Raw genomic sequence first — 27438 nt, 5'->3', positions numbered from 1 at the left:
GATTTTTATATATATTATAGGGTAGAGCGGAGCTAGTTGAGCATAGGGGCAAGTTGGGCAATCGAAATATCTCGGAAACTATTCACCTTACGCGGGAGTATCCAATAGCGAAAAGAAGGAGTCGTAGGAGAGGTAATCATCGCACGATAGCTAGTGGCAGCTCGACGAGTGAGTGAAGTGTCTCGGCGTTTTGTTTATTTTGTGACCAAAAAGTAAAAACATTGTTTATCGCAAGTTTTCGTCTGTCTTTGTCAAATGCTCTCTGTTTTCAATCAGGAGAGTGTTAATCTCTCAGAAGATTATTGTATTTTTGATTTGTAAATAGGTTTTGGGTCTAATTCTAGGCATTTATTTACAATCCTACTTTTCTTTTAAAATTCCGGGTTGGGGTATGTTGAGCAACTATAGCTCAACTAACTCTACGACTTAAACAACTGATGAGTAATGAATCTTTTATTTTTTGTTTGGATGCGGACTTACAAGAGGAAGACTACAAGATGTTCTTACACTACTGAATACTTAAATAATGCTGCAAAGGCTGTCTACGATGAGGGAAAAAGTGTGAATACCGCCGCTAAAGAATTCGGTATTGGTTGACTTTTAAATAAATTGAATGAAGGTGATGATTCATTTATGGGCTATACAACACCGAGGGAAGTATATCCTCTCTCACAAGAGAACTGTTGAAAAAATTCTTACTACAAATGGCATTTTTCTCCAAAAGACGTCCTTCGTCTTGCCTAAGAGTGTGCTGAAATTCCATCAAGCTGAATTGCAAAAAAGATTTCCGGAAAAGAATGGTTGATGATGTTTTAAAAACAAAAAAATCGTAGCTATCCATACAGAAACCAGAACCCATCAGCCTTGGTAATCTTTTTTAGAAATTATCGGAAGTAATGGATAGATATGGATGCTCATGTTTTGTTGATTCTAGTTTCGGTTAATTATACAAAGAAAATTTCTTTAAATTTTGTTGTTCTGTCAATAAAAGACTATAAACAAAAAGCTGACTGTCTAACACATATTTTATTTCATCTCAAGTTAACATAGAAGCCATGGTTTGGCCTAGACATTCTTAGTGCTCAACTTGCCCCATACCCTTGCTCAACTTACCCCACCTATGGGGTAAATTGAGCATACTTGACTTTCTGCATTTAAACATCTGTAGCTATTATATTGGACTTTTTACAAAAAAATACTACGGACACTTTTGTTAAGGGATAAATTACTAATCCATCAGGACACATAACAACTCATTGAGACTTATCATTGAGGAGCTATATCCTAGCAAGTGAAAAATTGCTCAACTAGCCCCGCCCTACCCTACTAGCTGACCGGGCAAACGTCGTTTTGCCATGTGTATCATTTATAATAAAAAAATAGGGGTTGATCGTAGAGGGGTGAAAGTTAGGGGTTGTATGTATTTTTAATGCTGTATAATAAAAAAATAGAAATTAAAAATTTTGTCTAAAAAATAAAAATAAAAATTTAGGGGTGGACTATCCCTAACATTTAGGGGGATGAATGATGTTGGCTGATTCTCATAGATACCGGATAAGCACAAAAAATTTCATCAAAATCGGTCGAGCCGTTTCGGAGGAGTATGGCAACGAAAACTGTGACACGAGAATTTTATATATTAGATATAATCTAATCTAATACAAACCTATGTTTGAGAATATTGTAAATACTCTATAGTATTTACAATATTCTTAACCTACATAGTAATAATAATTAATGGATAGAAAGAAAATTACAACACATTTAAAAAGTTTGGTCCCTGTGGCACTCTACCTCTAATGCTGGCAGAATTTCCTTGCTGTATTGCGATTCTTATTAATGGAGCGAGAAAAGTACCAGCTCCGGGGTCTATTATCTACTAGACGCCAACATAAATCTTTAATTAACATCTGTGCAGTTTAGCCCCACGACCCATGCTCGATGACTCCAAAGGGAACAAAAGCAAAGTTGGAGGAATTACTCATATATTTTTGTTCAAAAAAGGTTTAAATTAAGAATACCTATTAAATTATTTGTCCCTATCACTCTCACGTCAATTTCCAAGTACATAAACGTGAAAAAGCATGTTAAGCTAATGAATAACATGTATGGTCGTCATTACTGAATGACCGCGGTGTTTTATATCAAGATTAATTGTAATGAAATTAATACTCAATGAAGGAACATGACGAGAAATAATGAAAAGATTATCTCTCGCAAGGTGAAGTATCACATTACATTCCTGTAATGATATTAAGTAGTTTAATCAAAACTATGTGTATTGTGTATATGTTCTTTGTTGTTTATTCCATACTAGATCCCAGTTTCGCACGGCTGGATTTCTATTTCGTACTTACTTCGCTGACTGGCCTCCGAAACTAGAGAACTCCGATTTTGGCGATCGCGCGCAACCACTCGCCAAGCACACTTGGAGCTAGAATGTAGGATTATAATGGTGATAGAAATTTTTGAAGTATTTCTTTAGGCACGTTATGAAAAATTTATGAGAGTGAAATTTTACGATGCGCGCGCACCGTGACACAAAATTAACAGAATGAAGTTGCCCACGGAAGATGCTACGGCATTGGACTGGAATAATAGAATTTATGTTACACTTAATGTAAGAGAATAATAATAAATATTTATTTATTTAATTTTTCAAATGTAAACTGAACTTTATTGACTATAATGACTCCTTTTCCAGTCTTTGATTATTTAATTGTAATTAATTATTTGCATGCAATCAAAAACTATTTTTAATAATGTCAAAGAAGTATAACTAAACAAAAAAAATAAGTAAACTCAACTTACAGAACGGGGTTCAAAACCACCATTAGAGTGCTTCATAATTCCTGAATAACATAGGTTATATTTATTTTCAAAAAATAAAAAACAAACATCCAGTCGGGACAAGTCGCTAGTTGCTATATTTAGATGGATGTAAGCTAAAAAGAAATTACATAAGAAAATATTATGAACGTTTACGAGACATAATACGATACACGAGTAACGTTAACTTATTGATAATGAGGATAATAAATTATGTAATATGATTTTATTTTAGAAATAGAAAAAATTTCGATTTCATTATAGATAAATAAATACACGATTCTATAAGATCGTGCGGTTAACTTTTGCTCTAAGCCGATAGACTTTAGCGGATTCAGCAACGAGACTTAACGCGAAATGTCAAAATCCAATACATTTTTGACGTAAGGCATCTTAATGAAGAGTTAAAATTTTTTTTGGAACAAACGGAGGAGTAACTGATGTTAAGTGATGCGCCCATGGACGCTCTTAATGTCAGAGGGCTTGCGAGTGCGTTGCCGGCCTTTTAAGAATTGGTACTTTCGTGGTGCGCGGCAAAAACTGCCTTAAAAAACTCTCAGTTGTGGACCGGCAAGTTGGGTGTCGAGTTCTGAATTGTACCCTTAGATTAGACCGTCTAACCCAATAGTTGCTGGTGAAGTGAATAAATATGAAAAGAAGCATGTCTTCCAAAAATCTGTGTATCAGAGAAGAAAGAAGAATGCACAGTGCACACACAGAAATGTGTTTGCCTTTACGTCGAATAAGACATTCTTGTTAAGTTCTCAATAGTAAACAGATTTAAATGCCAAATTAACTCATTAACAGCTAGACAGAAGGTTATATGTGACCTGGAGCCAGCCTAATCCTGTTTCACTATGACGGAGATATAGCTAAGTGGAAACCTTGCAAGTTAATATCGGCGTTGGAAGGGCTTCTTGTAAAATTGAAATATAGTGATGTTAGCCTTTATAAGGGTAAATTGGCAGGCTAATAAAGTGAAAACCTGTATCTTTCAATAAAAGACAACAAGACTGTATGCTATTTCTATTAGTTCTCTGGATATTCGCTCTGATTTCACGATCTTTGGATCTCGCGGTACAAGAACTAAACAAATCTACTTTCTATCGCTATCAGAAAACAGATTACCAATGCAGCTTTCGAGCCATCAGTAACTCCGTGGTACAGTATGACTTATCAGATGAACGTCTAAACTTTTAGACTTTTTTTCTAATTTATATATAGTTCTTCATTAGCGGCTAAAACTTTTTGATGCTTTGAATATTCGGAAGTTGTCTTTGAGCTTTCCTTGATAAATACTTTGTTTTCCTTATAAATTAACGCTCTATTAAGAACCGTAAGTATAGTAGAACCTCTTTAAGTCCAACCTCGATAAGTCAAAAACTTCCAAAACTTGAAAAAAGTTCTCTTCAAGTCCCAAATATTCGAATCCAACGTCAAATCTGCGCTGTTCTATGGGTTTGAAACGTGGAAGTTGACTAAAGACATCTCGCGCCGACTTCGTCAACCGCTGTCTTCGCAGTATTCTGGGTATCTACGAGAAGATCTTAAACTAGCAATTTTGGGAGCGCTGGCAAAACCCCCGATTAGCCAGCAGATTAAGCGACGCAAGTGGATGTGCGCAAGTGGTGGTGGCCATAGGTAGACTCCGAAGAGAGCCTAATCATATCCCCAAGCAGGCGCTTGATTGGAACTCGCAAGCATAGCGGAAGCCTGGCCGTCCCAAGCAAACCTGGCATCATCAGTCACGTCAGATGCAGTAACTAGAATCATTTAATTAGTGTCTCACTCATAGCAGTGTTTTATTTTACAACGATTACAACTCAATAATTTGAAACTTAAATAATTTGTTTGTTACCTCTGTAACTTGAATTTATTATTGACATGTCGGTTTCCTCACGACGTTTTCCTTCATCGTTCGAGCGAATGTTAAAAGCGCACATAGAAAGAAAGTCCATTGGTCCAAGCCGGGGATCGAACCCACGGCCTCAGGGATGAGAGTCGCACGGTGAAGCCACTAGGCCAACACTGCTCTTATAACTTTTACAAGTCGAATCCAAATCCGCCTAAGTTAAAATCATTATAAGTCGGAAACTCTATAACTGGAGTTTTTTGACGTCTCCCTTGATTTTCGAGTTTAAAGAGGTTCTACTGTACGCAAAAAAACAAATATCGAAAACATTCTCACGGATTTTGTTACCGTATACAGTTTGTAACTCATTTCTATGATTGTTTCAGTGAAATAACGTTTCAAGCAATCGTCTAATACATAGAAGACATCTAATTAGAATTCACATATCAGCTTGGTGCTGTTTGTACTAACATTGTTTAGACATTGTACCTGCTTGAAAATGCATTTTCGCGTCAATACAAAAATTAAACTGACCCAACAGGGATTCTTAAAGTATGCATTTGTTTCTGAATAAAGAATTTAAATATCTCGTAAGATATGTACGTAAATAGATTCTAATTTATAAATATATTATTTGTTTTTTTATATATATTTCTTATTTTGTACCGTAGTACTCCAGGCGCATAATAATATTTATAAACAATTTTATTAGATTTAACACAATTGTCAGAGGCCAAAAATTCGTAACGCGTGCAAAATTGTTGTTTTAGCGATGGAAAGATGGGAAAATCGTTTAGCATTAAACAAATTGACTGTTTATGCACAGCTGTCAATTGTTATAATTGGACAAGCATACATAAAATAAAGTAGTATGACAAACACAATGGAAACTAATATTTTTGCGATCTTGGTTGATATTTTATTTTGAATACAAACTAAACCAATTTTATTATCTATTCTGTTTATATTTATACGTACGCAACTATAACGAAAAAAAGATCACAATTTCAGGAACCATTTTTGAGGTCAATGACTTCCCAAAGGTCACGAACCTAACTCGACCTATCGTCTGTTCGAGAGGGCTGTAGCATCCCGTCGTTCGTTTGGGAGTAATTAATTTTCCTTATTAATGTTTGACTTTCAAAATAATATAATAATAAGCTACTATATAAAAGTTTTAAGATGTTAATGTAATTTAACAGTTATACAGTTGAATGTTTACAAGTAACCTTTAGAAATAATATAAAATCTATATTTATAAAAAGAAAATGGTGTTCGTTTGAGGCTCTTTCACGCTTAAAATACTGATCGTATCGACATGAAACTACCACCATTCGATGCGAAATTTTTCCTAGATGGTTTATGGCTATTTATTTTTTTAATTCCAACGTTCCTTCATTTTTTTATTTCTGTTTTACTTTTATGAAATTTTTTCCCGCTAATAAAAACAAAAGAGGCTTCCTAGAACCGCAAAACGTCAACATCTGTTTAAAACTCGATTATCGAAATATTTCAATTTTCTTAGCGGGAAGTTAAAAAGAAGAATAATAAAAATATGAAAAAAAAAAAATTATGAAACTTAAAATTTATTTTAATTCGTCCAGCAAAGCGGGCGCGAAACGGCTAGTATTTCTTATAAATCAATATGTCATACGGAACGTATTAAACTTTATATAAAAATACCTCCAGTATAAGATTTAAAACATGGAGCTTACACTTTTCTCACGAATCACAAAGTTTATGTGTGAAATCTACTCGTTGATGTTTATTGAAATAGATACTTCCATTATTATCTGTGGATAGCATAACCAGAAAGAAAAATTATTTAATTGTAAAACAATGTTTGTCATAAATGTACCTAGATTAATGAAGTAATTCAAAATAATTTTAATTCGCACCTTGTATTATAATTTCAATTACTTGCCATAATAATAAATAAATAATTACTTCTTGATTTTATATCGGAACAGGGGAACTATATGACATTACCATTTTATGGCCTTTTGTTTTTATTTTAAAGTATTCATGTAAAGACAATCTTGTGATATTTTCTTCATTCGGTACATAATAATTGTGTCATCGATTATTTATTAATATTATGTATGCTCCGCGCGTGGACTAACTAGCTTGACAGAGATTAGACATTAATTTGAATATTTATAAATAGTCTATGTAAATACTTTTATGAATGAATAGACTATAGAGCATCCATTTATGCACGTGCCAATTTTTGTCTATTATTCGAATAATGTTCTAGTATTCCAAATTTGAATGTATATAGGAGAATATAGTATAGGAAATCACTCCTTGACCAATTAATTTAACAAGCTGTCAAGTTGTCATTCCTCATTTTAGTATGAAACAAGGGATTTTGTGTTGAAATTTTTAGGTTTTAATTGTTAAAAGAAATACTTCTTTAAGTTTATATTATTTCTTAATTATGACATAGGAGATACCAAATAATCAATTTACGTTTATTGACACAAAAATACCAAATCACCTTTTACAAAATTCTACCAGAAATTTGTAGAACAGTAAAAAAATTGACAACAGCCTACAAAATCTCATCAATAACTACAAAACCAACTTTCACATTTATAGGTAAAGATGATAAAAACACGATATTTTCCACTTGCCTTCTGCCTATTTTATAATGGCAACACAAAGACAGGACGCAAATTCGACGCTGTTCAACATTAATGATTTTTCTTAGAATGATGACACAATTATTTTATTCTTTTAAACAATGAAATAAACAATTAGTGTGTGAATTCCTCCAAGAAGCATATGTCGTATTGAATCTTATCAATCAGAGAATATGTAAAAAATAACATTCTGGAAACCTGCCTTTTTAAAACTTTCTATTATTTCCTTATGTGTGGTCTCAATAGTAAAAATACGGCGGCCCTTCCTTACATAAACAAATTGAAAGGGTTGTTAAAGGTTTACGACTATTATTTATTTCAGATACTTAAGTAGTAGAAATACATTTCAATTGAGATACATTTATCGGCATTGTCGCGAATGGAAGCTGTGTGAGGAAAATGTCAGCTCTGGGGTTCCAAACAAAATGCTGAAGGAAAGATTGTATTGTTGCTTAATCAAATTTAAATAAGTTTTTAATTTTCCACAAATTTTCCGTAAACCAATACTTAAATTAGGAACAACGCAGGGAACAGTCCAAGTTTTTGAGATTAGAATGCAGTATTTATGGAGAGAAGATGAAAAGATAAGTGGTGGTTTTTAACCTTTTTTTCTAACTATCAAGTTCACAAGTTCAGACATAAGTTACAATCTAATTTATACAATATTTATTGTGACTTATAATATTATGGTCGCTTTCCTACAATACCACTAAATAGCTAAGATTATGTTTATAAAGTTAACTTCTATAATATTTTGGTACTATGTTCGTGTGCTCGAGATATATAACATAAACGGTAAATGTTGAGGGGTATTTAAAGTCTGTTTGTAGTAAACTTGAAAACTACCGATGTTAACAATAATTATATGATATTAATTTCTAAAATCTTTTTTGCGACAGGTTGTAAATATAGAGATAAATATGGACACAATTTTATAGTAATTTCTTATAAGGAACACGAAAACACTTTGTTTATATAAATTTGAAACGATGTTAAATATTTAATAGGGCAAAAAGTTTGGATCATTTGACCGAGTCGAAACCCAAATTATGAAACAATGTTTTGGCCCGTTCAATCAAATTTGTATGCAAATATTTCTACTGAATAAAATGGTCTATAATTACAAATAATTGTCTGTCATGACGGCAAATTGTTATTGTTACGGTTTTAACTTTTGTTTATTGTTGTGTTGTGTTTTTTTGTTGATCAGGGGGAAACAAACTGGAGGCTGTGCCCTTACTGGACATATGGACACTTACTGCCAGAAGCGTTGTAAGAATTGGTACGCTCTTATGTTGAAGGACCCTAAATCAAATTGGTATGAAATACTTCAAAGGGCTGGTGGGGATACATGCTAGTTACTTACGTTACTTAGCCGTAAGGAGTTATAGATTTTTATATTATTGCGTCCTCAAAGAACTCCTCCAAGAACTAAATATGTAAGAAAATTTTTTTTAGCAAAATAGGATAAATATTGAGCGTTAATATCATAATGTAAAAATCGCCTCGGCTCAGCTCAGTACGTTTCACTGCTTAGGGTTCGATTTCCGGTGGATAAATTTTAACTAACGTAATGTATAGTGATTACGACTAGCATTATCTGTGCAAACACAATAGAGTTTAAGAGAGAGTCTTCACATCTTGTAAAATAAGTTTAATAATTTTATAGACACGTAGCTAGAAGAGTTAATTATTAATCAAACAAGCTACTGTATATTTTCGAGTGATTGATATAAAAACAAATTTAAGTATAAAAACTCAGTAACTTATTTCTTAAAATCCATTAATATTTTTAATTAAGAATATAAACAAACCCAAATTTTTATAGGTACCTTTTCGCAGCAAAATCGTGCCCATAAAATATTAATCCTTGGTTCTAACAATTTGAATATAAAACGTCAAAATAAAATGCTAAACAACGACGCGTTAAATAAGAAATGGCTACGGCCCTAGAAAAGCGAAGAACTTGACCGCTGGCTATCAATATTAGATATTTACATCGCAAGATGCATCGCAAAGCATAAAGATGGCATGCCCTGTAGGCCGAGCGCGCCTAAACTCCTACCTATATAAGCACGAGCGTTATGAAACAACCACCAATACATTGCCAGTCGTCAAACCGTTCGAACATAGTTGTATCCCTAAAATTTTATTTTGTGCCAGTGCTTCTCGAAAGTTCATTTTGATTGACTAAGGATCTAATAGCGCTAGGTGAGTAGAAACCATCGGGCTTTGCTAGATTTTAAATAATTTGTGGAACATTAGAACAGCATTCGAATTTCGAAAGTTTAAAAAATAAAAAAGAATTCGTTACGTTGAAAAATCGTTATATACAACCTCTTTCGTTAATAATACATAAAAATAAAAGTGATTTTAAAAATAGAACATTAAGATTAATCGAATAAAATGGAACAGATTCAAAGAGTATTCATGCATGATCGGTCCACACAATACCCAGACGACACAAAGCCAAGGATGTAACAAAACACCCGCGCCCAGTTCCTGATACCAATTTGCACATACGCTCCAATAACTATCAGAATAAAACTCAAATAAAATAATAAAACTTCAATTATATATATCTGTTAATAAAAATGATAGTTGTGCACTTTCCGACTTCAAAACTTTCTAACATTGTAATTACAAAAACGTAACCCTTACAAAAACATTATCTAATTACAGTAAAATGTAATCCTATTATGTACCTAATACGAGACTGTACTTTTCCCTGTAACAGTCAAGGTTGTAAACTACGCAAAGTTATAGAGCTTCTAAGCCTTGATCCAATTTAAACAATAAAAACCCTTTTGATAAATCGACAATCATGACTAACGAACAAGGGCCTCTTTTAATTTAAATTCTTGGAACATAGAACCTCTTTTTACGAAAAAAAAAACTTTTAGAAATAAAATTCAGTCGCTTTTTATTCTCGAGTTCGAAATACAACTATTTTTTAAATCTTGAAAGACGTGTATTCGATTCTAAAAAATTAAAACCTTCTTACAATTAAATAAATTTGTATCTTTCCTTTCTCAATTATAATGAAAACTCCATTCAACACGTATCATTTTTAATTCGAAAACATTCGTTTAAGCATAGACCTTTTGAAGATAAATAGAATTATAATTTAAAAACCTATAAAGAAAAAAAAACTAATCCCCCACGTCCCATTATGAATAGTCAATACCACTTTTTAATTTAAAATGCATAAATTTCCGCTTTAGTTACATTTACTTAATATACGCATAACTTGATAAGATAACAGTTTTATAATAGCTCGCTTTATTCAGATTAAAAACTTAACAATATTCACCTTAAATCAACGTAGTCATGTCTTGGGCTAATGCTGAGCCGTTTCGGATATTAAGGTATAGAGATACATTTAAAATATATATATCTCGAGCAAACTTTATTACAATTATTTATCTACATTTACTACGTCGTATTATGCGAAATTGTTGTAAATAAAAATACTTTAAAACCGCGTTTCGCTTTTGTTTTATAAGGGGGTCGCAGTCTGTTGAAAAATAATAAATATAAACTACATATATGTACAAAAAATTCGTTGAAATTGGGCGCTATTTAGATATTATTATAACTTTACAGTGACGGGGTAGCAGGACTGTTTTATTAACTATTCGGCTTTTTCGTGGGTCGCGACATAAAAATGGTTGAGAAACGAAGTTCTTCTGTTGTTGTTACTGAAGTTTAGAAAATGTTTGTCCAAAAATATTGAAAATAATAATATATATGATTTAACCGCCGCTATGAAACTATTTTTAAAATCTTAAAGTGCAAAAACTCAAGCGCGGGTTTAATAAATTTGTGTGATCGCAAAGATACGTAGAGTTGGGACTCTCTTTTGATTTTAATTACACTAGATACAAAAACGATTATAACAAGGTGAAGAAACGAAAATTATCATAGATCTTGTAATGCTACTTTCAAATGTATGCAAAACGCATTGCTACAATAATCGTTGGAATTGTAGGTTTTTCTTCGGTCATGGCCACTTCCATAGACAACTAAACTAAAGTTACAATATAACAAAGACCTTTTACAGCTGGCAATAAATAACAAAAAAACGCAATTATTATTTCTGTCAATTGCGTCTTTGCGAGTTTTGGAACGTATACCACGTTCATATGCCTCAACATGTTTTGATTATTTTTTAATATAAAAACCGTCAAATTAGACCTTTGATCAAATTTTAGTCCGATATAAAGACCAATTTGGGATCGATGTAATAAAAAATTAATTGTACTCACGAATTGGCTTCTCAAAAATTATGAAAGCTCTATCAAGTATGGTCCCTACAAGAATATTAATTTACGTCTTAAGGGCTATCTTTAAAGCCAGCATGTCTAGAATAATTATTGGTCATGGTCAGTGATATCTTAAGTATCTATCTACCCTTCGAAGGTACTATTACCTCTATGGTGTATAATTTATGTTCATATTAAGGCCAAACACTTGAAGTTTCTATTGTTATGTCATTGTATAGACAATACTAGACAAAAATGAATTGAAAATGAATTATTCAAGATGTCGATGCATTAAAGAAAATTAAATTTTAAAACCTAATACTCGAATAACCTCGTTTTTATTTTTGTAATTACAATGATTACTTTAAGATATTAGCTATTGTTAACAAGTTAGTTGCTGTGACGATTTATGTATATCGTTTGGGTGAAATGAGTTTTTATATATTTAACTTGAAGAAAGAATAAGAATGCGAACTTTTAATGAACTCGGTAATAAGAAATCTTTCAAGTAATGACCCCGCAATCTGACTGAAGCATAACAAAACTACGATAAAAACACTGCAATCACCTCGGTAATCAAGTTTGCGTTGCGTCTTGATGGGAACCGAAACGAATCATTTTCATGACTCAGTCGCTCGCATCATTAAAGGCGATATAAAAAATATTGTTAATTAGTAAGATTGAACATGTACATATAATTAGCAGTAATCCAAACCACAGACTACATTTTGTTCGCCTATAGTTTTTATATTGTTTATGCTACTGGCAAGTAAGATTTTATTTAACGCTGGTTCTTTTTTCAAATCCGATTAAGCGAAAACATATTTTGTTTTCCCGCCTATTATTTTTTATGACATTTCATCACACTTGTCAAACGATTGACGCATGCGCGTATGTGCGCCAGATTTGCGTAGTTCTCAAGTAAATATGAGTAACGTAAGATAAAATTTATGAACTACGCAGGTACGCAGATACACTTTTAAGTACTAAATTTTTTTTAAAATCATATCACAACGCACCCATCGTATAGTTGCCATCAAAAAAATTAATACCGTTTAATAACTGTCTCGCAAAGTATATGTAATAAAACAAACCAGCTTTTATTAAACAGTAGGAATAATTAATTTAACGACTCAAACTGTTATTTTTTTTAAATTTCTATATTACAAGATGATAATATAGTTTTATGCTTTCTTACAAGTAAAAAAAAAATTTTCATAATAAAATCTTCATTGAATTTAGATGGAACGTGTATTAATAATATGGGTGGTAACCCTTTTCCCCGTTTTTAAGCGAAAATCAATTGTTTTAGTATCTCATAACTAAACTCAAGCTGCATATACTAATAACTTCATTTGATGCCATAGTTAAAAAACCAGTGTTAGTTTATTCAAAAAATCAATATGTCCGTACCAGGCTACGTCGGCAACCGACAAATCTCTTCAAGGCAATGCAATTATCTAAAATAATGATATTTTTCACGCATCATAAGCAGTTAAAACAATATATAGAATCAACAAGGTCAGTCTTTTAAAATTTTAGACATGCATATATTCAAGCAAATTGTTTCTTAACAAGCCATATGAGTATATAAATATAAAATTAATGTGTAAAATATAAATCAAATTACAATAGATTTTAATATCGAACAATAAAACTATCGGATATTAGTTAAAATGGGCACTTTAGTTGTCATTTTAAGCTTGTTCGGCACCCCGTTATTTGCCGAATGCTCTTCCGCTGGCATTGACCTAAGACTTCTAGTCCAACATTTACTCTATGGTACCGTTAACACTTCCGATCGATATTCGAAATTCAAATATTAGTTCGACTAATCCATGAACATTAGTTCGAATTTCAAATAGACTTCAGTTTTCAACAGTAGTTCGACTATTATATTTTCTAGAGTTGCATATAAGATTTCATTTTAATTATAGGCCAGCTTCGGGCCACAATCCGCACTGGTGGTAAGTTTCGTGTGGTGTCATGCTAGTTGTGTTCATTTGTATTGAAAGTTATCGCTAGAATTTCAGCACAAGTTCTGTATTTGAATAGTTGATGTAGCGTGATTTTGTAGATACGTCCTAGAGTGCTTTCTCAACACCCACATGTCCTCTCCTATATTCAGTAGACTACTTGTTATTTCAAAATACCAGTGGGTTTAAAGTTGGCGAAGGCGGAAGCTCTTAAAGCCAGTCGTGACTTTCAACTTTGTGGTATTTACAATTTAAGTACCGCAGTTCAGTTTTAACTAAAAGCGAATAATAAGGTTTTATGTCGATCATGTAATCCCTTTTTATAAATGGAACACAGTTTATACTTCACTGGATAATTTCTACTCGAATTCGATTTTTAAAAAGAGTATTTAAAGTATGAAATTGAATCCAAGATGGAGGACTGAAATTGGACATATCACACAGCGACTGGGAAAATCAATTCGCTACGAATAACACTTACACGTTCCTCGGTTTAATTTATGTTTGAAAACAAGAACTGAATCAAATACGTATTTATATTACTGGAAACTTCGCCTGAAATATGTATGGAACTAGATTCAAAAATAAGATTTAGCGCGATTACCCCGTTGTGACAAAAAGTTAGCACTTATAAATTTCTATTCTGAGTTTTAACCTAAATAATCCCATACTGAGGATGTCAGGATTGTATCACGCAGAGTTCTGATCACTACCTACTCTTATAAAGAAAAAACAACAAGTAATATAAATAAATAAATATTGTTCAATTCCAATTCAAAACTCGGTTTTTGAGAACGATTTTTTTCATTTTAAATATCTATTTATATAATAATAATCGAATTACAAGTAATCCTTTGTATATAAGACAAACTAAAGAGAAATCTACAACTAAATGTTGCTATATTGGCATTTAAGTCACACTGAAATATGTATATGTATGCTGGTTACTAGCCGCGGTGTGGTCTTTTGATAAATTGACTGTCCAAGACAAATTATTTTTCAATTTAAACCGTCGTTGCGATATGAAAGTTTGAAAATAGATCTCTACTCAGATATTGATCTAACCTTATATATAAACCCGCAGCTATCTGCTTATCTGATTGAGCGTAGGAAAATCCCGTTATTATCCAAATGATATAATGGCATCGATCGGCCCCAATGCAGCGACAATGAACCGTGATTCGTCCGTTGCACAATCGACACTTTAAACTGGTTCCACATAACAGGCTCTGTATGGGCAATGAAATCTTGCTTCAAAATAATTATAGACTTGATTGTAACCGTGAATTCGATGCCCAAACTTGTTTCTCGTTGTCCCGTAATTTTTGTTAAAGGTCTTATCAACTACTAGCCGGAAAACAAAAACTTCAGGTTTAACAAACGCACTATCATCCATTAAGATACTGAGGAGGCTGTTATGTTATGTTTTAGATACCCCTCCCCTGCTATCATTGTACCGGGGCCGTGAACTGGGTGCCATGTTTAACTTAATAAAACAGTGGTGATTTTTATTGTCCGGTGTTTCTGTTATTGATTCAAATTTTCGCGTGAATGTTTTCGACATTAAACCGTTTTTTAGACACGAAATTTTCATCTATAATTATGAATATCTTGTATTATTTGTTTCATTCCTAATGTGGCTTACATTAAAGGGTAAAACTCGCCGCAGGGCATATTGATTTTTCTGCTGCTTAATATTTTCCTCAAGTGGTTTTTTTCCACGATACTCATTGTGAAGAAATGGCGTCTATTTAACGAATGCAGTTTATTAAAATTTGTTTAATGATTTATATCTAAAAGGTACAGTCAATATTAAAAAGCGATACATTCAATAAACATTGGCCTGCATTGAACTTGCGCAAGATGGAGAAAAATGCCGTGATTTGATTTCAATATCAATTGTAATGTAGGTATAGCGATAAAAAATGTCTGGGTCAATCTAGGCGGTCACGCTTTACTCTTAAATGCTTTGAAATTCTTCGAGCGTACTGTAAACGTGCAAATTTAAATGACATACCGCAATGTAATGTTTTACTTGTGTACATTGGAATAATAATGCACGGAACTTAAGAATATGTATGAACTTATATTGTATATACGATTTATTTGCCAAATAAAACACATATATTAACGTCTAACTCATTCGAAATCTTTATTGTTTAGTCTTGAATGACACCGTTTAGTTATTTTCAAACTGTTTCTCTTATAGATTATAAATGTAAAATAACTTATCTAGCAATGAGTTAGAGCTAATTGGTTTTATTTTTTAGAATTATAATACTATAAGATAGCTTTTATAACTATTGACAGTCTTTTGATCTGTTTAACGCCTTTTTAAAAACTGGTCGTAAACATTAAAAATTATTTATTCTTATCGACATTATGTTTGCTTACTCAATTCTTCACTTTAAAACAGTTTTTACTAATTTGGTCGTGTAGAATCGTGCATCACAAGAAAAAATATAAACAATAGCGACAACAACTTAACCATGTATCCTGTACTTTTTGCGTCGTACCTGACATAAACGTGTAAATAAAAAGCGTATAATAATAAAATGGGCTCATATTACGTGTCCCGCGTGAACGATGACTAGATATGACATATACAAGATTACCTAGACATGATAAATAGCAAATGACAGAGCTAATTATAAGAACCGAGTTGGTTGGGTAAGAAAATTAATAACGTTATAAGAAGAAATAGATAACAAAGTGATGTTGTTTTACATTAAAAAATATATTGTAAGATAGGTATTAGACTTAAAATATATCGAAAAACTAATAAAATTAATAGACATCAGCAAAACAGTGGATACCACTAGCCAAGCAAGATTCGAGATCGTGCGTTCGAAACCCGTGCCGTAATTTATGTTCCCATGTAATTAACACTTGTTCGTATGGCTAAGGGAAACATTAGAGGAAACAGGAATAACTGAGTCTCAGCCTTCGTATGAGGCACGATCGGGTAATCACCTCCTTGTCTAAAGTTGGAATCAATTTAACCCCGCTACTAGATTATTCTACGAGTAACAGTTTGTGAGATTGATTGATCAGTTCAAACGCTAAAAATATGTTAATACGACATCAATTAATGACATTACAGATTCTTTCGCAAAGATTATTGCAATTCTATTGATAGTTAATATTATAATTATATTAGGAGAGGCCTTGTAGTTTACGAAACCTTATAAGTTGTATGTGATGCATGTTGTAACTTTTTAAGTACATAAGTGCTAAATACGAGTGTAATAATGCACTTACTTGTTCCTCAACAAATAATTCTAAAATCAATATGTCTATAGATATTTTGATCTAGTGAATTAAGGTCATAGACAAGGGTTAATAAAAATAATTTATTATTTATTAATTTATTGACTTAGCTGTTCTCTTTCCATAATGTATAGACATAGAGACGATCTTTTTGGTCTTAATAAGGAGTGAGTAATTATAAAAAATATTATTTCTTGTGTAATAAGATTCTCGTACTAAATATATGAGGTCAATTGCAAAAGTTTTCAGTGTATATATATTTTTTTATTAATTTTGATATATTACTCATAAAATTTCTTTTGAATCTTCAATATCTTTTTGATATCGAGAAGCGTCCAGCTGAACGGCCTCGACTCACGCGGCGTAAAAGCATTATTAGTGAGTTTCGGGTTTATTTTCTAGAGTTTTCCACAGTTAATTTTACAATCCTTATTACCAGCATTAGTTGATAGTTTTTTTTTCTATTTGGGAAATTTAGACGTTCGCAGTTCTTTCAGACAATGATCAAAACTACATTATCAATACATACAGAATTATTTCCCTTAGTAAATATTTCACGGCTTTGAACAGTAAAATATGTTGATTGTCGCAATAATGCAAGGACAAATAAACAAGGCCTACAATCAGGTTATCAAATTTGAAAGCCTATTCAGTATTCAAACATGTTTAGCAATACAGGTGATGGTAATTCTACTTACCATAGACAAATGTCAAATTCATTAATGTCAATATAATAAAAAGCACAAACGCTCGAAGTTGTTAAAATAGGCTCAAAAGTTCTAAGTATTAGGCATTTTGTTTTCTTAAAAAATCTAAGCGTTTATAGAGTTCAACGTCCAATTTAAATTCGTGAACCAATTAAGCATAGAGTAGACTTATTTCTTTGTATCTTTTTGGGTATATTGATGATCTGTATCGTGGTAACAGTCTGTATTGACTAACCCCAAACAATAATTCTGATATATTTTACAAATCTACCAACTTACTGTAACTTTGTTTATCACGTTCTTAATGATATTTAGTTTTAGTTATTATTTTTTTTTTAGTTGTTATTTGTTTTTTATTTGTGGTTGCCCATTTAATTCTGTTCTGTGTAAAATGTGTGATGTCATATTTTCTTATACAACTTTTTGCATACACGTTATTTTAGAACTTATAAATAAATAAATTATCAATTCACATAAGGGTAGTATTACATTGTCACGTTTCGAGGCATGTATTCGCCGCATCGCCGGCATATTTTTGATTGGCGCAATGAAGAGCATGCGCTGTGGTTCAATTGAAAGATTGCTCGAATGTGTGGGAAGACTCGAGCTAAGGATATCCTTCCAGAATTACTCAGAAACAATCAAACAAATCAAACGTTTTCCGCTACAAGTGGAATGTTACCGTATTTAGTGGTTTGGGCTAAGATTCAGAAACACATAGACTTTGGATTTCAAACTTATATATTGGTTTGCCAACGGGCATAACATGCAGTGAGAGCATCCATCAAGGAACACACACAACATACATCCTTTATACTTAATAAGCAAACTTACCAAGCAAACACATGCTTTATACTTAATAACTATTCCTAACAAACAACTTTCTTACAAATTAGCGTCCATTTATTATTGGTAGATTTTCTTAAACTTACATAGGAATTGTAGCCAATTTATTTGAATGTAGTTGAGGTCGAATCATTGTAAGGCAGTTTTGTACCTCGCTATATTAAGTATAGGTAAATATTTATATTACTGTTAATTAATAGGGAAATCATTCACTCCCATTTTTGTTTTTATCGGAATTTCAATGTACGATTTAGCGTTAAATACAAAAAGTATACAAAATTAAAACTACCGTTTGAACTTTGAAACTTGTTTATTAATTAAAATACCTATTAATTCATTCGATAAACGCGCTTTATCATGTAATGTAATAAGTTAATACAAATAATAAAGAACCTGTATTGAAAAGCAAACAACCCTTCTCTTCTTAATGAATGTAAAAGAATTATTATGTACGGAAACGAATAAGTCCAAGTTGAATGATAGTTACGCCTTTTAATCTTTAATAGCACATATTTTTGAGGTTACCAGTGTACGATATTCTACATATTTAATTCTAATATATAGGAGATTGCTACAGATAGAAAATTACGCAAAAAAAATCTGGAAAAATTCACTACTGAAGCTTGGCATGTTTAAATTGAATATTAAAAGCAAGAGGTCTGTCGAGACAACCAGTTACAAACTAAACTTTGATGGATGTCATAATATATATACTCCATGTAAATGCTAGAAATGTGTTTTGTAGTATGCTTAGTGCATCTGCTTAAATATTGCTTACTACTGCCCGCACAACGCGAAAAACTTGGCAAACGTAGAAACGGCGGAAAGCGAACATATGTAGGGATTATTAGATATTCCCTCCTTTTAATCATTCAATTTGTATACTTAAATTGTCGATCTGTGACGAACCGACGATAATGGGTACCGAAATACTGTGGAAATAAAAATGTTACGCAAACGAAACTTTAATTTTACTGTTTCCTCCGAGGATTTGATATTTATCTTGTTCAAAATTGCACACCGTATATAAAATTGAATTTGCGTCACACAAAATAATCGATTCATTGTTATGAGTGATATAAATTGCGCGATCAATGAACTTGCTTTAAATCATTGTCTATTCGAATTAGCAATGTCCAGATTAGCCCACTGGTGAATCATTCACGATAGCATCTCTGAATTACCGATTCTATTCATTGTGCGTATTAAAATTCATACACCGTAGTGTGGACGTCTCGCCCGATCCTTATGACAAACGCACAATTCCCATCCGGTGTACTAGACAACGCTAGGAAATGTCCACAATGCTTTGAAAACCCCAAGCGTTTGCAGATATTTCTTTGTTTCATTGGTTTGCTTCAAAAAGCCGTTATTGCGCGCCATTTTCCAATATCCTCAGGGCGCTGTAATTACGAAGGATGTACGTTCTATTTGTGGCGTGGCGCCGGACCACATTCCAACAGGACCTGGGATACGACTTAATGACTTAGTGTATAAATACCTCGTGTCTATGACCTATAACGAGTTTATAAGACATGCAATAAATTTTAATATCCTATTCAAATGGGTATAGGTTTTTGTTAACGCTTTTTATTTAGAACAGTTTTCATTTAGGTATATTTTCCTATTTATTACCCACTTTCACAAATAACCCACGTCCGGCTCAAAGTCAACTTTTAATTCAATTGAACTAGGCACTCGCCCCCAGCATGTCGGGCCCTTACATTATCCAACCTTAATTGGAAAATTGCGATGAACGTTAAGCTCGGAGGCGGCGCGTAACATTGGCCTTACCGCATTCACGATTTGTAGACGTGCGTTGCAATTGTTTATATTTTAGTTTTGTATATATATTATAATTTACATATTGTTTTTGTTTTACAGGATGAAGGTGCTGATAATTTGTTTGGCCTTTGCGGCTGTGAGCCTCGCTATGCCCGTTGCGGAAGAGAAACAAGAAACACCCGTCACGCCTGTTGCTGTGGCGGAGGCAAAGACAGGAGAAGAAAAGGTACAAAATGATGCACAACCAGCCAAAGTAGATGAGAAAAAAGCTGAAGCTGAACCAGCCAAAAAGGAGGAAAGCAAACCAGTAGAACCTGAAGCTAAAAACGCAGAATCACCTATTGAAGCTGCTGTCGAATCGAAACCCGATGTGAAAGAAGACGCCAAGGAAGAAGATAAGAAGGCAGAAATACCGGAAGTCAAGTCTGAAGAACCAGCTAAAGAAGACGAAAAGAAAGCAGAAGAAGCACAACCCGCTGAAGTAAAGCCCGAGCAAAAAATTGAGAACCCTGAACCCAAACCTGAACCAGAATCAAAATCTGAGGAATCTGAAGCAAAGGTAGAAGAGGTTAAAGAGCCAGCACTTAAGTCTGCGATCGACGAAGGTTTTGACGTAGTCAGTGCAGTAAAGAACCCTGCTGCAGTCGCCGATGACCCTATTGATGCAGCTGCAATAAGTCCCATCACCGCATCACAGCCAGCCATTGCCCCTAAAATTGCTGAACCCGAGGAGAAAAAGGATGAGAAGCCAGCTCCTGAAGAACCAGCTTCAAAGAGTGGAGATGTTGCGGCAAGCACACCAACTGAGTCGAAACCAGAAGAAAAAAAAGAAGAGCCATCTGCTCCTTCTACCCCAGTTGAACCGAAATCTAGCGCCGCCGGTATAGTTGCTGACGAGGCACAACGAGTGGTTCGTGATGCTGTAGAAGAAAAGAAAGAAGATGCTCCAAAGCCAGAAACTAAATCTGAAGAAGTAGAAAAACCAGAAGAAAAGCAACCCGAAGTTCCTGAGATCGCGGACAAATCTGCACCTAGTGAAGAGCCAAAAGAAAAGAGTGAGAAAGTTGAAGAGAAAGTAGAGAAGGTCGAAATTGCAGAGGAGAAGGCAGGCGAGGCACCTGCAGAACCTGCAAAGGAATCAGGTGACGCCAAGGCTGAAGTCAAGGAAGGCGACTTAGCGTTAGGAGACGCTCCAGCTAAGAGCAGCTCTGAGGAGAGTGGAGAAAGTGTGGAGAGCAAGGAGAAGGACTCATCAGAGGATAGCGGCGAGAAATCTAGCCCTGCCTCATCTTAGATAAACAAAACTGTGCTGGCGGTGGGCGTGTGTCGACAGCCAATGGTTCTCGACACGCGCCCTTTGCCAATAAGCGAGTAGGAGCCAAGAGCTCAACGCTGTGCGTTTGTGATGGTTCCCCGCATAGCCGGCCAAAAGCCGTATTCGCGTGAATGTCAGACTAGTTAGAGACTTATTTAAATAGGAAACTAAAGAATTACCTACGTTGTAATTATTTGCAAATAAATTATCGAATTTCCGGTACTTCTAAGTAATAAATAAATACGTTTTTTACTACATGTTTTATTTATACCGTTATATTTCTTAATATGTAGCTAAGGTTACATATATAACACAAAAAATACCTTTTAAAAAAATTGAAATCATTGCTTAAAACATAAGGTACTTTATTGCAGTAAAAAATAGTCTTTATCAGGGATATAGACAATAGATATATGTTCCGAAAAACACATTGGTTTTAGAATAATAACAATTACCATACAAGTTTAAACATTCTATCTGCTGTTACCTGAGTACCTTTTATTTTTTTATTCAAAATTATAGACTCTGTTTCATACCCCATATTCTAAATTTCAATCACTATATCGTAAAAGTTCAGTAATTGTAATGTGAAAATCACTAAAACTATATTGTCGTACTCATTACATCCAGTTGCTTTTATTTATATTATACTAGCAAACCGGCCAAGCGTTGCTGCTGTGGCTAAGATTTTTGTTATATTACATAGTAGTAACCTATTCAAGAGAAACGGTAGGAGAACACCAGTCATGGGGACCACCATGCTTTTTTGGTGGTAATGCCATTAAATTGTAGCTTATGTGATACGTTGGTACTTTCAACACAGCGCCATTTGTTAGAATTGTGACTTATCAAATAATAAACAAATATTTTGCAAATAATATTGCGGGTATAAATTTAGATGTAGGCTATCCTATCTTTTAAGTTAGATGAAACCGCACACGGTGTGCAAATTTGATTAAAATCGGTACAGTAGTCTAGGAGTCCATAGGGCAAACAACGTGACATATAATTTATATATATATAATAAGATTATATATATAATACAAATTTAAAAAAAAAAATATTGGATAAGCAATTTTTTATTTTTCATTGCAAGCAAAAATATGGTAGGTTTATATATATATAATGGTATCAATCGCTTATACGAGTACTGAGGATAAATAAGGCGCAAAAAATAAAGCAGACGGCAAAGAATAAAAATAAATTGTAAAAAGAGTTTGTTTAGGAAAATATGTTTTCCTTACATATATATATATATATATATATAAAACTACCACCGACCGTTTCAATGGCTTACAAGTGCATCGCCGACGCACAGTAGATGACCATTCTCTCATAGCTCATCCGGTCTGGTTCAGAAATACCTAAAAGCTTGAAGCACCTTTCACGGTGGATGGGCAGAGATTTTAAAAATTGTATACATATACAGATACTAGTAAATATATAAATACCTCTCCAGTAAGCATTCTACAAGTGATCACGCCCAGCGACCACCAATCAACTGCGTGTCCATACGCGTCACGTTGTAAGATCTCTGGTGCTGAAATCAATAATTTATAATACCATATAGATTATTTACACATTTAACTCAGTACGAGTAGAATAGAAATGTAAGTAACGGATGAAATGAATGTTTATCGTTTGTTTGCCAAAATAACTAAATATTATGCTTCTTTAATTGGTAAGTTAGCTTCTTGTACAGACATTGATCGAAATCTAGATGTCAGGACTTCTATAAGTAAAGCTAACACAAATACACATGACCTGAGAACGAACATTATGCAATATATCATTCATATACGTCAATAAGATTATTTTAGTGTCTGGTGCTCAGATTTTCCATACAATTCTTTACTACAAAAATTATATTCGATTGATTTGTGGTCATGATTCCGTGTACTTCCAAATACGCTCACGGAGCGCTTCAAGGTTTTCCATACATTACTATTATTACGACGACCCATTGGTCTAGTGGTTAGTACCCATGACTGCGAAGCCATGGGTCCCGGGTTCGATCCCCGGCTGAGACGAACATCAATGTGATGAGCATTTGGTGCTGTGCTTAGGTCTTGGGTGTTTAAATATGTATTTATATGTCTATCTATCTATAATATGTATGTATATCCGTTGCTTAGTACCCATAACACAAGCTTCACCAGCTTAGCATGGGACTAGGTCAATTGGTGTGAATTGTCTTTTAAAAAAAAAAAATTTGAAAAGCTATTAAAATTGTTGGAGACGATTTATAAAACCATAGAGTTTGTCTCGTATTTTTATCTATTATATTACGATAGCTATTCTATTTAAAGTAATAATCGTGACGTCCGTGTTTTTGTGTTCGACCTAAAGCTTACGACTTAATCAATACAAAACGTAACATTCACACTTCTTGTGCTCCACGCATCATTCCACCATTCATACAATTATTAATTATAATAAAATAAAGTTTTATAATTACATGGGAGTTGTTGTCGTTGAGCACACGAAGTCTGCTTGATGTCTTGAGATCACAACACTTTCACAATATTTTAAAATTCAAATACTTAATACATATTATCCCCCATACCGATAAAATCCATTAACTAACACAATATTTTCGTGAATCCTAAAATATAATAATTGTCTCACACCCATGTGAAATCACGTAGGTACATTACAACCAAAAAAGGTCAAAGTAAAATCTTGTAAAAGATTTTGAGAATTCTTTAAACCCATTTCAATTGAGTGAATAGTATTTAGTAGTATTTATCGATAAGTGGGCAGTGGTAAGTATCGAAACTCTTAGGGTAGTTTTCTCATATTATTTGGGAACCAATAGGATTTCAAGCCAATACACCATTTGTTAGTCACCAATGCTTTGCGGTATTAAGCAGGGAAGCCAATAAAATTTAGTATGGACAATGTAATGTGTAATATATTTTTGCTTATAAACGCAGCCTTTTTATATTCAAGGATAATATTTTCTTTAAGAATTAAATTACCTAAAACGGAAATTATTTAATATACCAATTTAAAGGCCCTTTTTACATTTCTCTCTAAAATCGTCCTTGAAAAAAAATTTCAGAACAAGTATTAATTTGTTTTTTCGTCACAGCGTATACACATTTTGACCGAAAGAGACGAAATAGTACTTTGGTAAAATACTTTAACTGTTTTCGAATCTGGTGATTTTTTTTATATGAGGGTATTTGAAAATCAAAAACAAATAATACATTATCATTTATTCACATATTTATATAAATTATCACAAGACAAATCCTGCTTTTGAACTGATACATCACAACATATACTTTACATACAAGTAACAGCCATACATAACATTTTTAAGTAAGGCAAAGGTGCTTATATACAACGTGCGACGATATCTTAAACGAGGCACACAATTTTCACTCACTACAGACGTGCCAAACTCTATGGCTGGTGGGAATCGAGACAGAGGGTAAGATTCCGAGTCGAGACAGCGCTATTATATATACCCTGTAGAGCACATCCGTATGTTTTTGACACACAGATCACAGTGAGTCACAACTCTAAGGGTTTGGCTGCACAAAGCGTATTTAAACTTAGCTTAGCTTACATTAAAGGTGAATTGATAATAATAGAAACGCAAGAAATTATTGTCCGAGCTCTTTACTTAGTTTGGAAGTATAAATTCGATTCGTAATTTCACTGGAAACGAAACTCGGTTTAGTAGTGTTTAGGATGAGCTAAGTTTAAATGCGTTCTATAAACAGACTAAGTAACGAAATAGATAATTGGAACGGAAGAATGTTTGCAGACTACTAAAGTGCAAATATCCTTCTCTTTAGACTCCTAACATTTCTCGTGCAATACTTATGATCAATTATTGTTTATTTCCCTAAATAGAATGTAAAAATAATTTTCGTTAATTGATTAAACATTACCAGCAAACTTTCAGTTTTTTTTTTGACATTACAAAAATAGCAAATTATAAGTATTATAAGTCTCAAATAGTTATACAATGTTTTGTCAGATTTATTTGTTTTTAAAGTGTAAGTGATAAAGACAAAAGATTATACAGCTATCTAATGCTTACGCTAAGGATCATACAGGGAATTATGTTCGCAAAAACATGTACGCAGCCATAAAGTTTTGTATATATCTGTATTAAAATATTGTCTCATCACCAAATACTTGATTTTGGGTCATAAATTATAAGACGTAAGCGGCTCGCTATAATCTACAAAGGAAACATGCGATCGTAAAGATAGAAACCAATAGAATCTTAAATATCGGTACCTACCAGCTCACACCTAAGAATAGGGAATTGATTCATTAAAAAAATTATGAATTGATTACAGCCTCCTTATATTTTTGAAGTGAAAACTTCTTTCGCGGCGTTGTACACGTTTTTTGGAATGGATAAAAAATGTTAAACTCGCGTCAGGGCACGTGACCTGATCGAAAATTCGTAATACGGATGGAGAGTAGACAGCTGGCGCGGTGTATTTAATGTAATATAAATTGCCATGTTTGTGTACCTACGATAGCGCAATAAATAAATATTGTATTCTACCACATAAATGATAGTACTTTTATACTGATAATTAAAGCAATTTGTGCAAAATTTTTCCCTAACCATTCCAAAATATCAAGAATGCACAACGTTAATATTCAATTTTTCACTTCTGCCGGAAGTCCCAGTGCAACGCGTCGAAGGGCACGCCCTTCCTCCACGTACACGTATACGCCTTAAGCTTCATCAGTACCACTACAACTTGGTGAAGCAATATAGAGAATCGCCCTACTCGATTGGTTTATCCCTTTACGATATCAAAAGGTCACAGAAGGTCACATTTAGGTACTAATAGCGTGAATGGGGCCAATCGTAAGATTGTCAAGATACAGCCATTTCTTTGGTGACAAAAGTTAATAAAAAGATACAATCAAGGGTATTTAGAGCTACAAATGAGGTAGGAAAGTAAATAACTAACCGCCTACTTATAAAGCCGCTCAGCTAAGCAGTTCTTAATTTTATAAGACGGCTAACATAGTTAAGAGGCGTTTATAAGTAAAGCAGTTCATGGATGGAGTCAGTACAAATACAAATTGAAGGCATAGAAGACATTTTGATAACTAAACTCCGGTTATTCATTAATATCGTAATTTCAACTGAATCCTTAATCAAAATGGCGACACTAAAATGCCTATTTTTTTAAGACGAAGATATATCGAATCTTACGATTTTTAAAACAATTTTTTTTAAACATTAAACGTGTAGTTTACAGATACTTAATATTTTTTAAGTGTTAAAAATTCGAAAGTTATACAGTACAACACAACTATAGGAAATTATAAACAATTCTCAACATCGTTTATCTAATCTACGCTTCCGCGACTATATGTTTGTGAACTTAAATTGTCATAAGCGCAGTTTTAGTTGACGCCATTAGAACTCATTAATTCGTTTTAAGATGAAAATAATAGAATATAACTCAAGGGCGGATATTTAAATTGAATATACTTTCTATATTTAAAAAGGTATTGCCTGTAATTCAAACGTAAATCTATTTATTATTAATTCACTTAAAAAAACAAATCATTGATCGCTCTAATCTGATTGGCGACCAATCGTGCAAAATGTTTCGTTTTACGTGCGTAATTGTTTACCATAATAACAAAAACTTTGAAAAATTAGTAGAGCCACCTTAACCAAATAGACACCCGCGAATTTGTAAATAGATTTAACTTTGAAATAAAAGAGAGTAGAGAAAGATTGGAGCAGACTAGCGAAAATAATAGACACGAGGAAGAATCTCGGGGTCTCTTTCGAGGTCGTGTATTTATTATAAACTAAATGTAACATAAACTTTTAGTATCCGAATAAAGGCCATATTTTTAATATAATTAAAAAAAAAACGTAATTTCACGATGTCATTTGACATTGACATTGACGTTTGAATTACGGGCCAACCCAAGGCGTTACA

The 27438-nt window shown here is 33.2% G+C and overlaps 2 protein-coding genes across 4 annotated transcripts in view; one reads left to right on the top strand and one right to left on the bottom strand.

Annotated features, from left to right (window-relative positions):
- LOC125048791 (autophagy-related protein 101) overlaps positions 1 to 27438 on the bottom strand; it is a 60333-nt gene that overhangs the window by 19041 nt on the left and 13854 nt on the right. Inside the window, exon 7 of the mRNA XM_047647676.1 lies at positions 22942 to 23030. Within this exon, the coding sequence (XP_047503632.1) occupies positions 22942 to 23030 (89 nt within the window). The remainder of the gene's footprint in view (positions 1 to 22941; positions 23031 to 27438) is intronic.
- Positions 9408 to 21742, top strand: LOC125048792 (translation initiation factor IF-2-like). 3 transcript variants are annotated; one of them, XM_047647681.1, is made up of 3 exons: positions 9418 to 9537; positions 13529 to 13558; positions 20275 to 21742. In XM_047647681.1, exon 3 carries the CDS (start codon positions 20276 to 20278, stop codon positions 21467 to 21469), a length of 1194 nt encoding a protein of 397 aa, XP_047503637.1. In that variant the 5' UTR covers positions 9418 to 9537; positions 13529 to 13558; position 20275; the 3' UTR covers positions 21470 to 21742. The 3 variants fall into 3 exon arrangements, with proteins under 3 accessions (XP_047503636.1, XP_047503637.1, XP_047503638.1); XM_047647680.1 differs by lacking the exon at positions 13529 to 13558 and having other exon boundaries at positions 9408 to 9537; XM_047647682.1 differs by lacking the exons at positions 9418 to 9537; positions 13529 to 13558 and adding an exon at positions 20184 to 20204.

Source organism: Pieris napi, chromosome 4 (genome assembly GCF_905475465.1).
Source record: "Pieris napi chromosome 4, ilPieNapi1.2, whole genome shotgun sequence".
Taxonomy (NCBI): Eukaryota; Metazoa; Arthropoda; class Insecta; order Lepidoptera; family Pieridae; genus Pieris; species Pieris napi.
Note: the sequence above shows the minus strand (reverse complement) of the source record. Positions and strands in the feature narration are given on the sequence as shown.

What these genes read in the sequence shown, in the direction of transcription:
- LOC125048792 (XM_047647680.1), top strand. Translation starts at nt 20,276, where the DNA reads ATGAAGGTGCTGATAATTTGTTTGGCCTTTGCGGCTGTGAGCCTCGCT.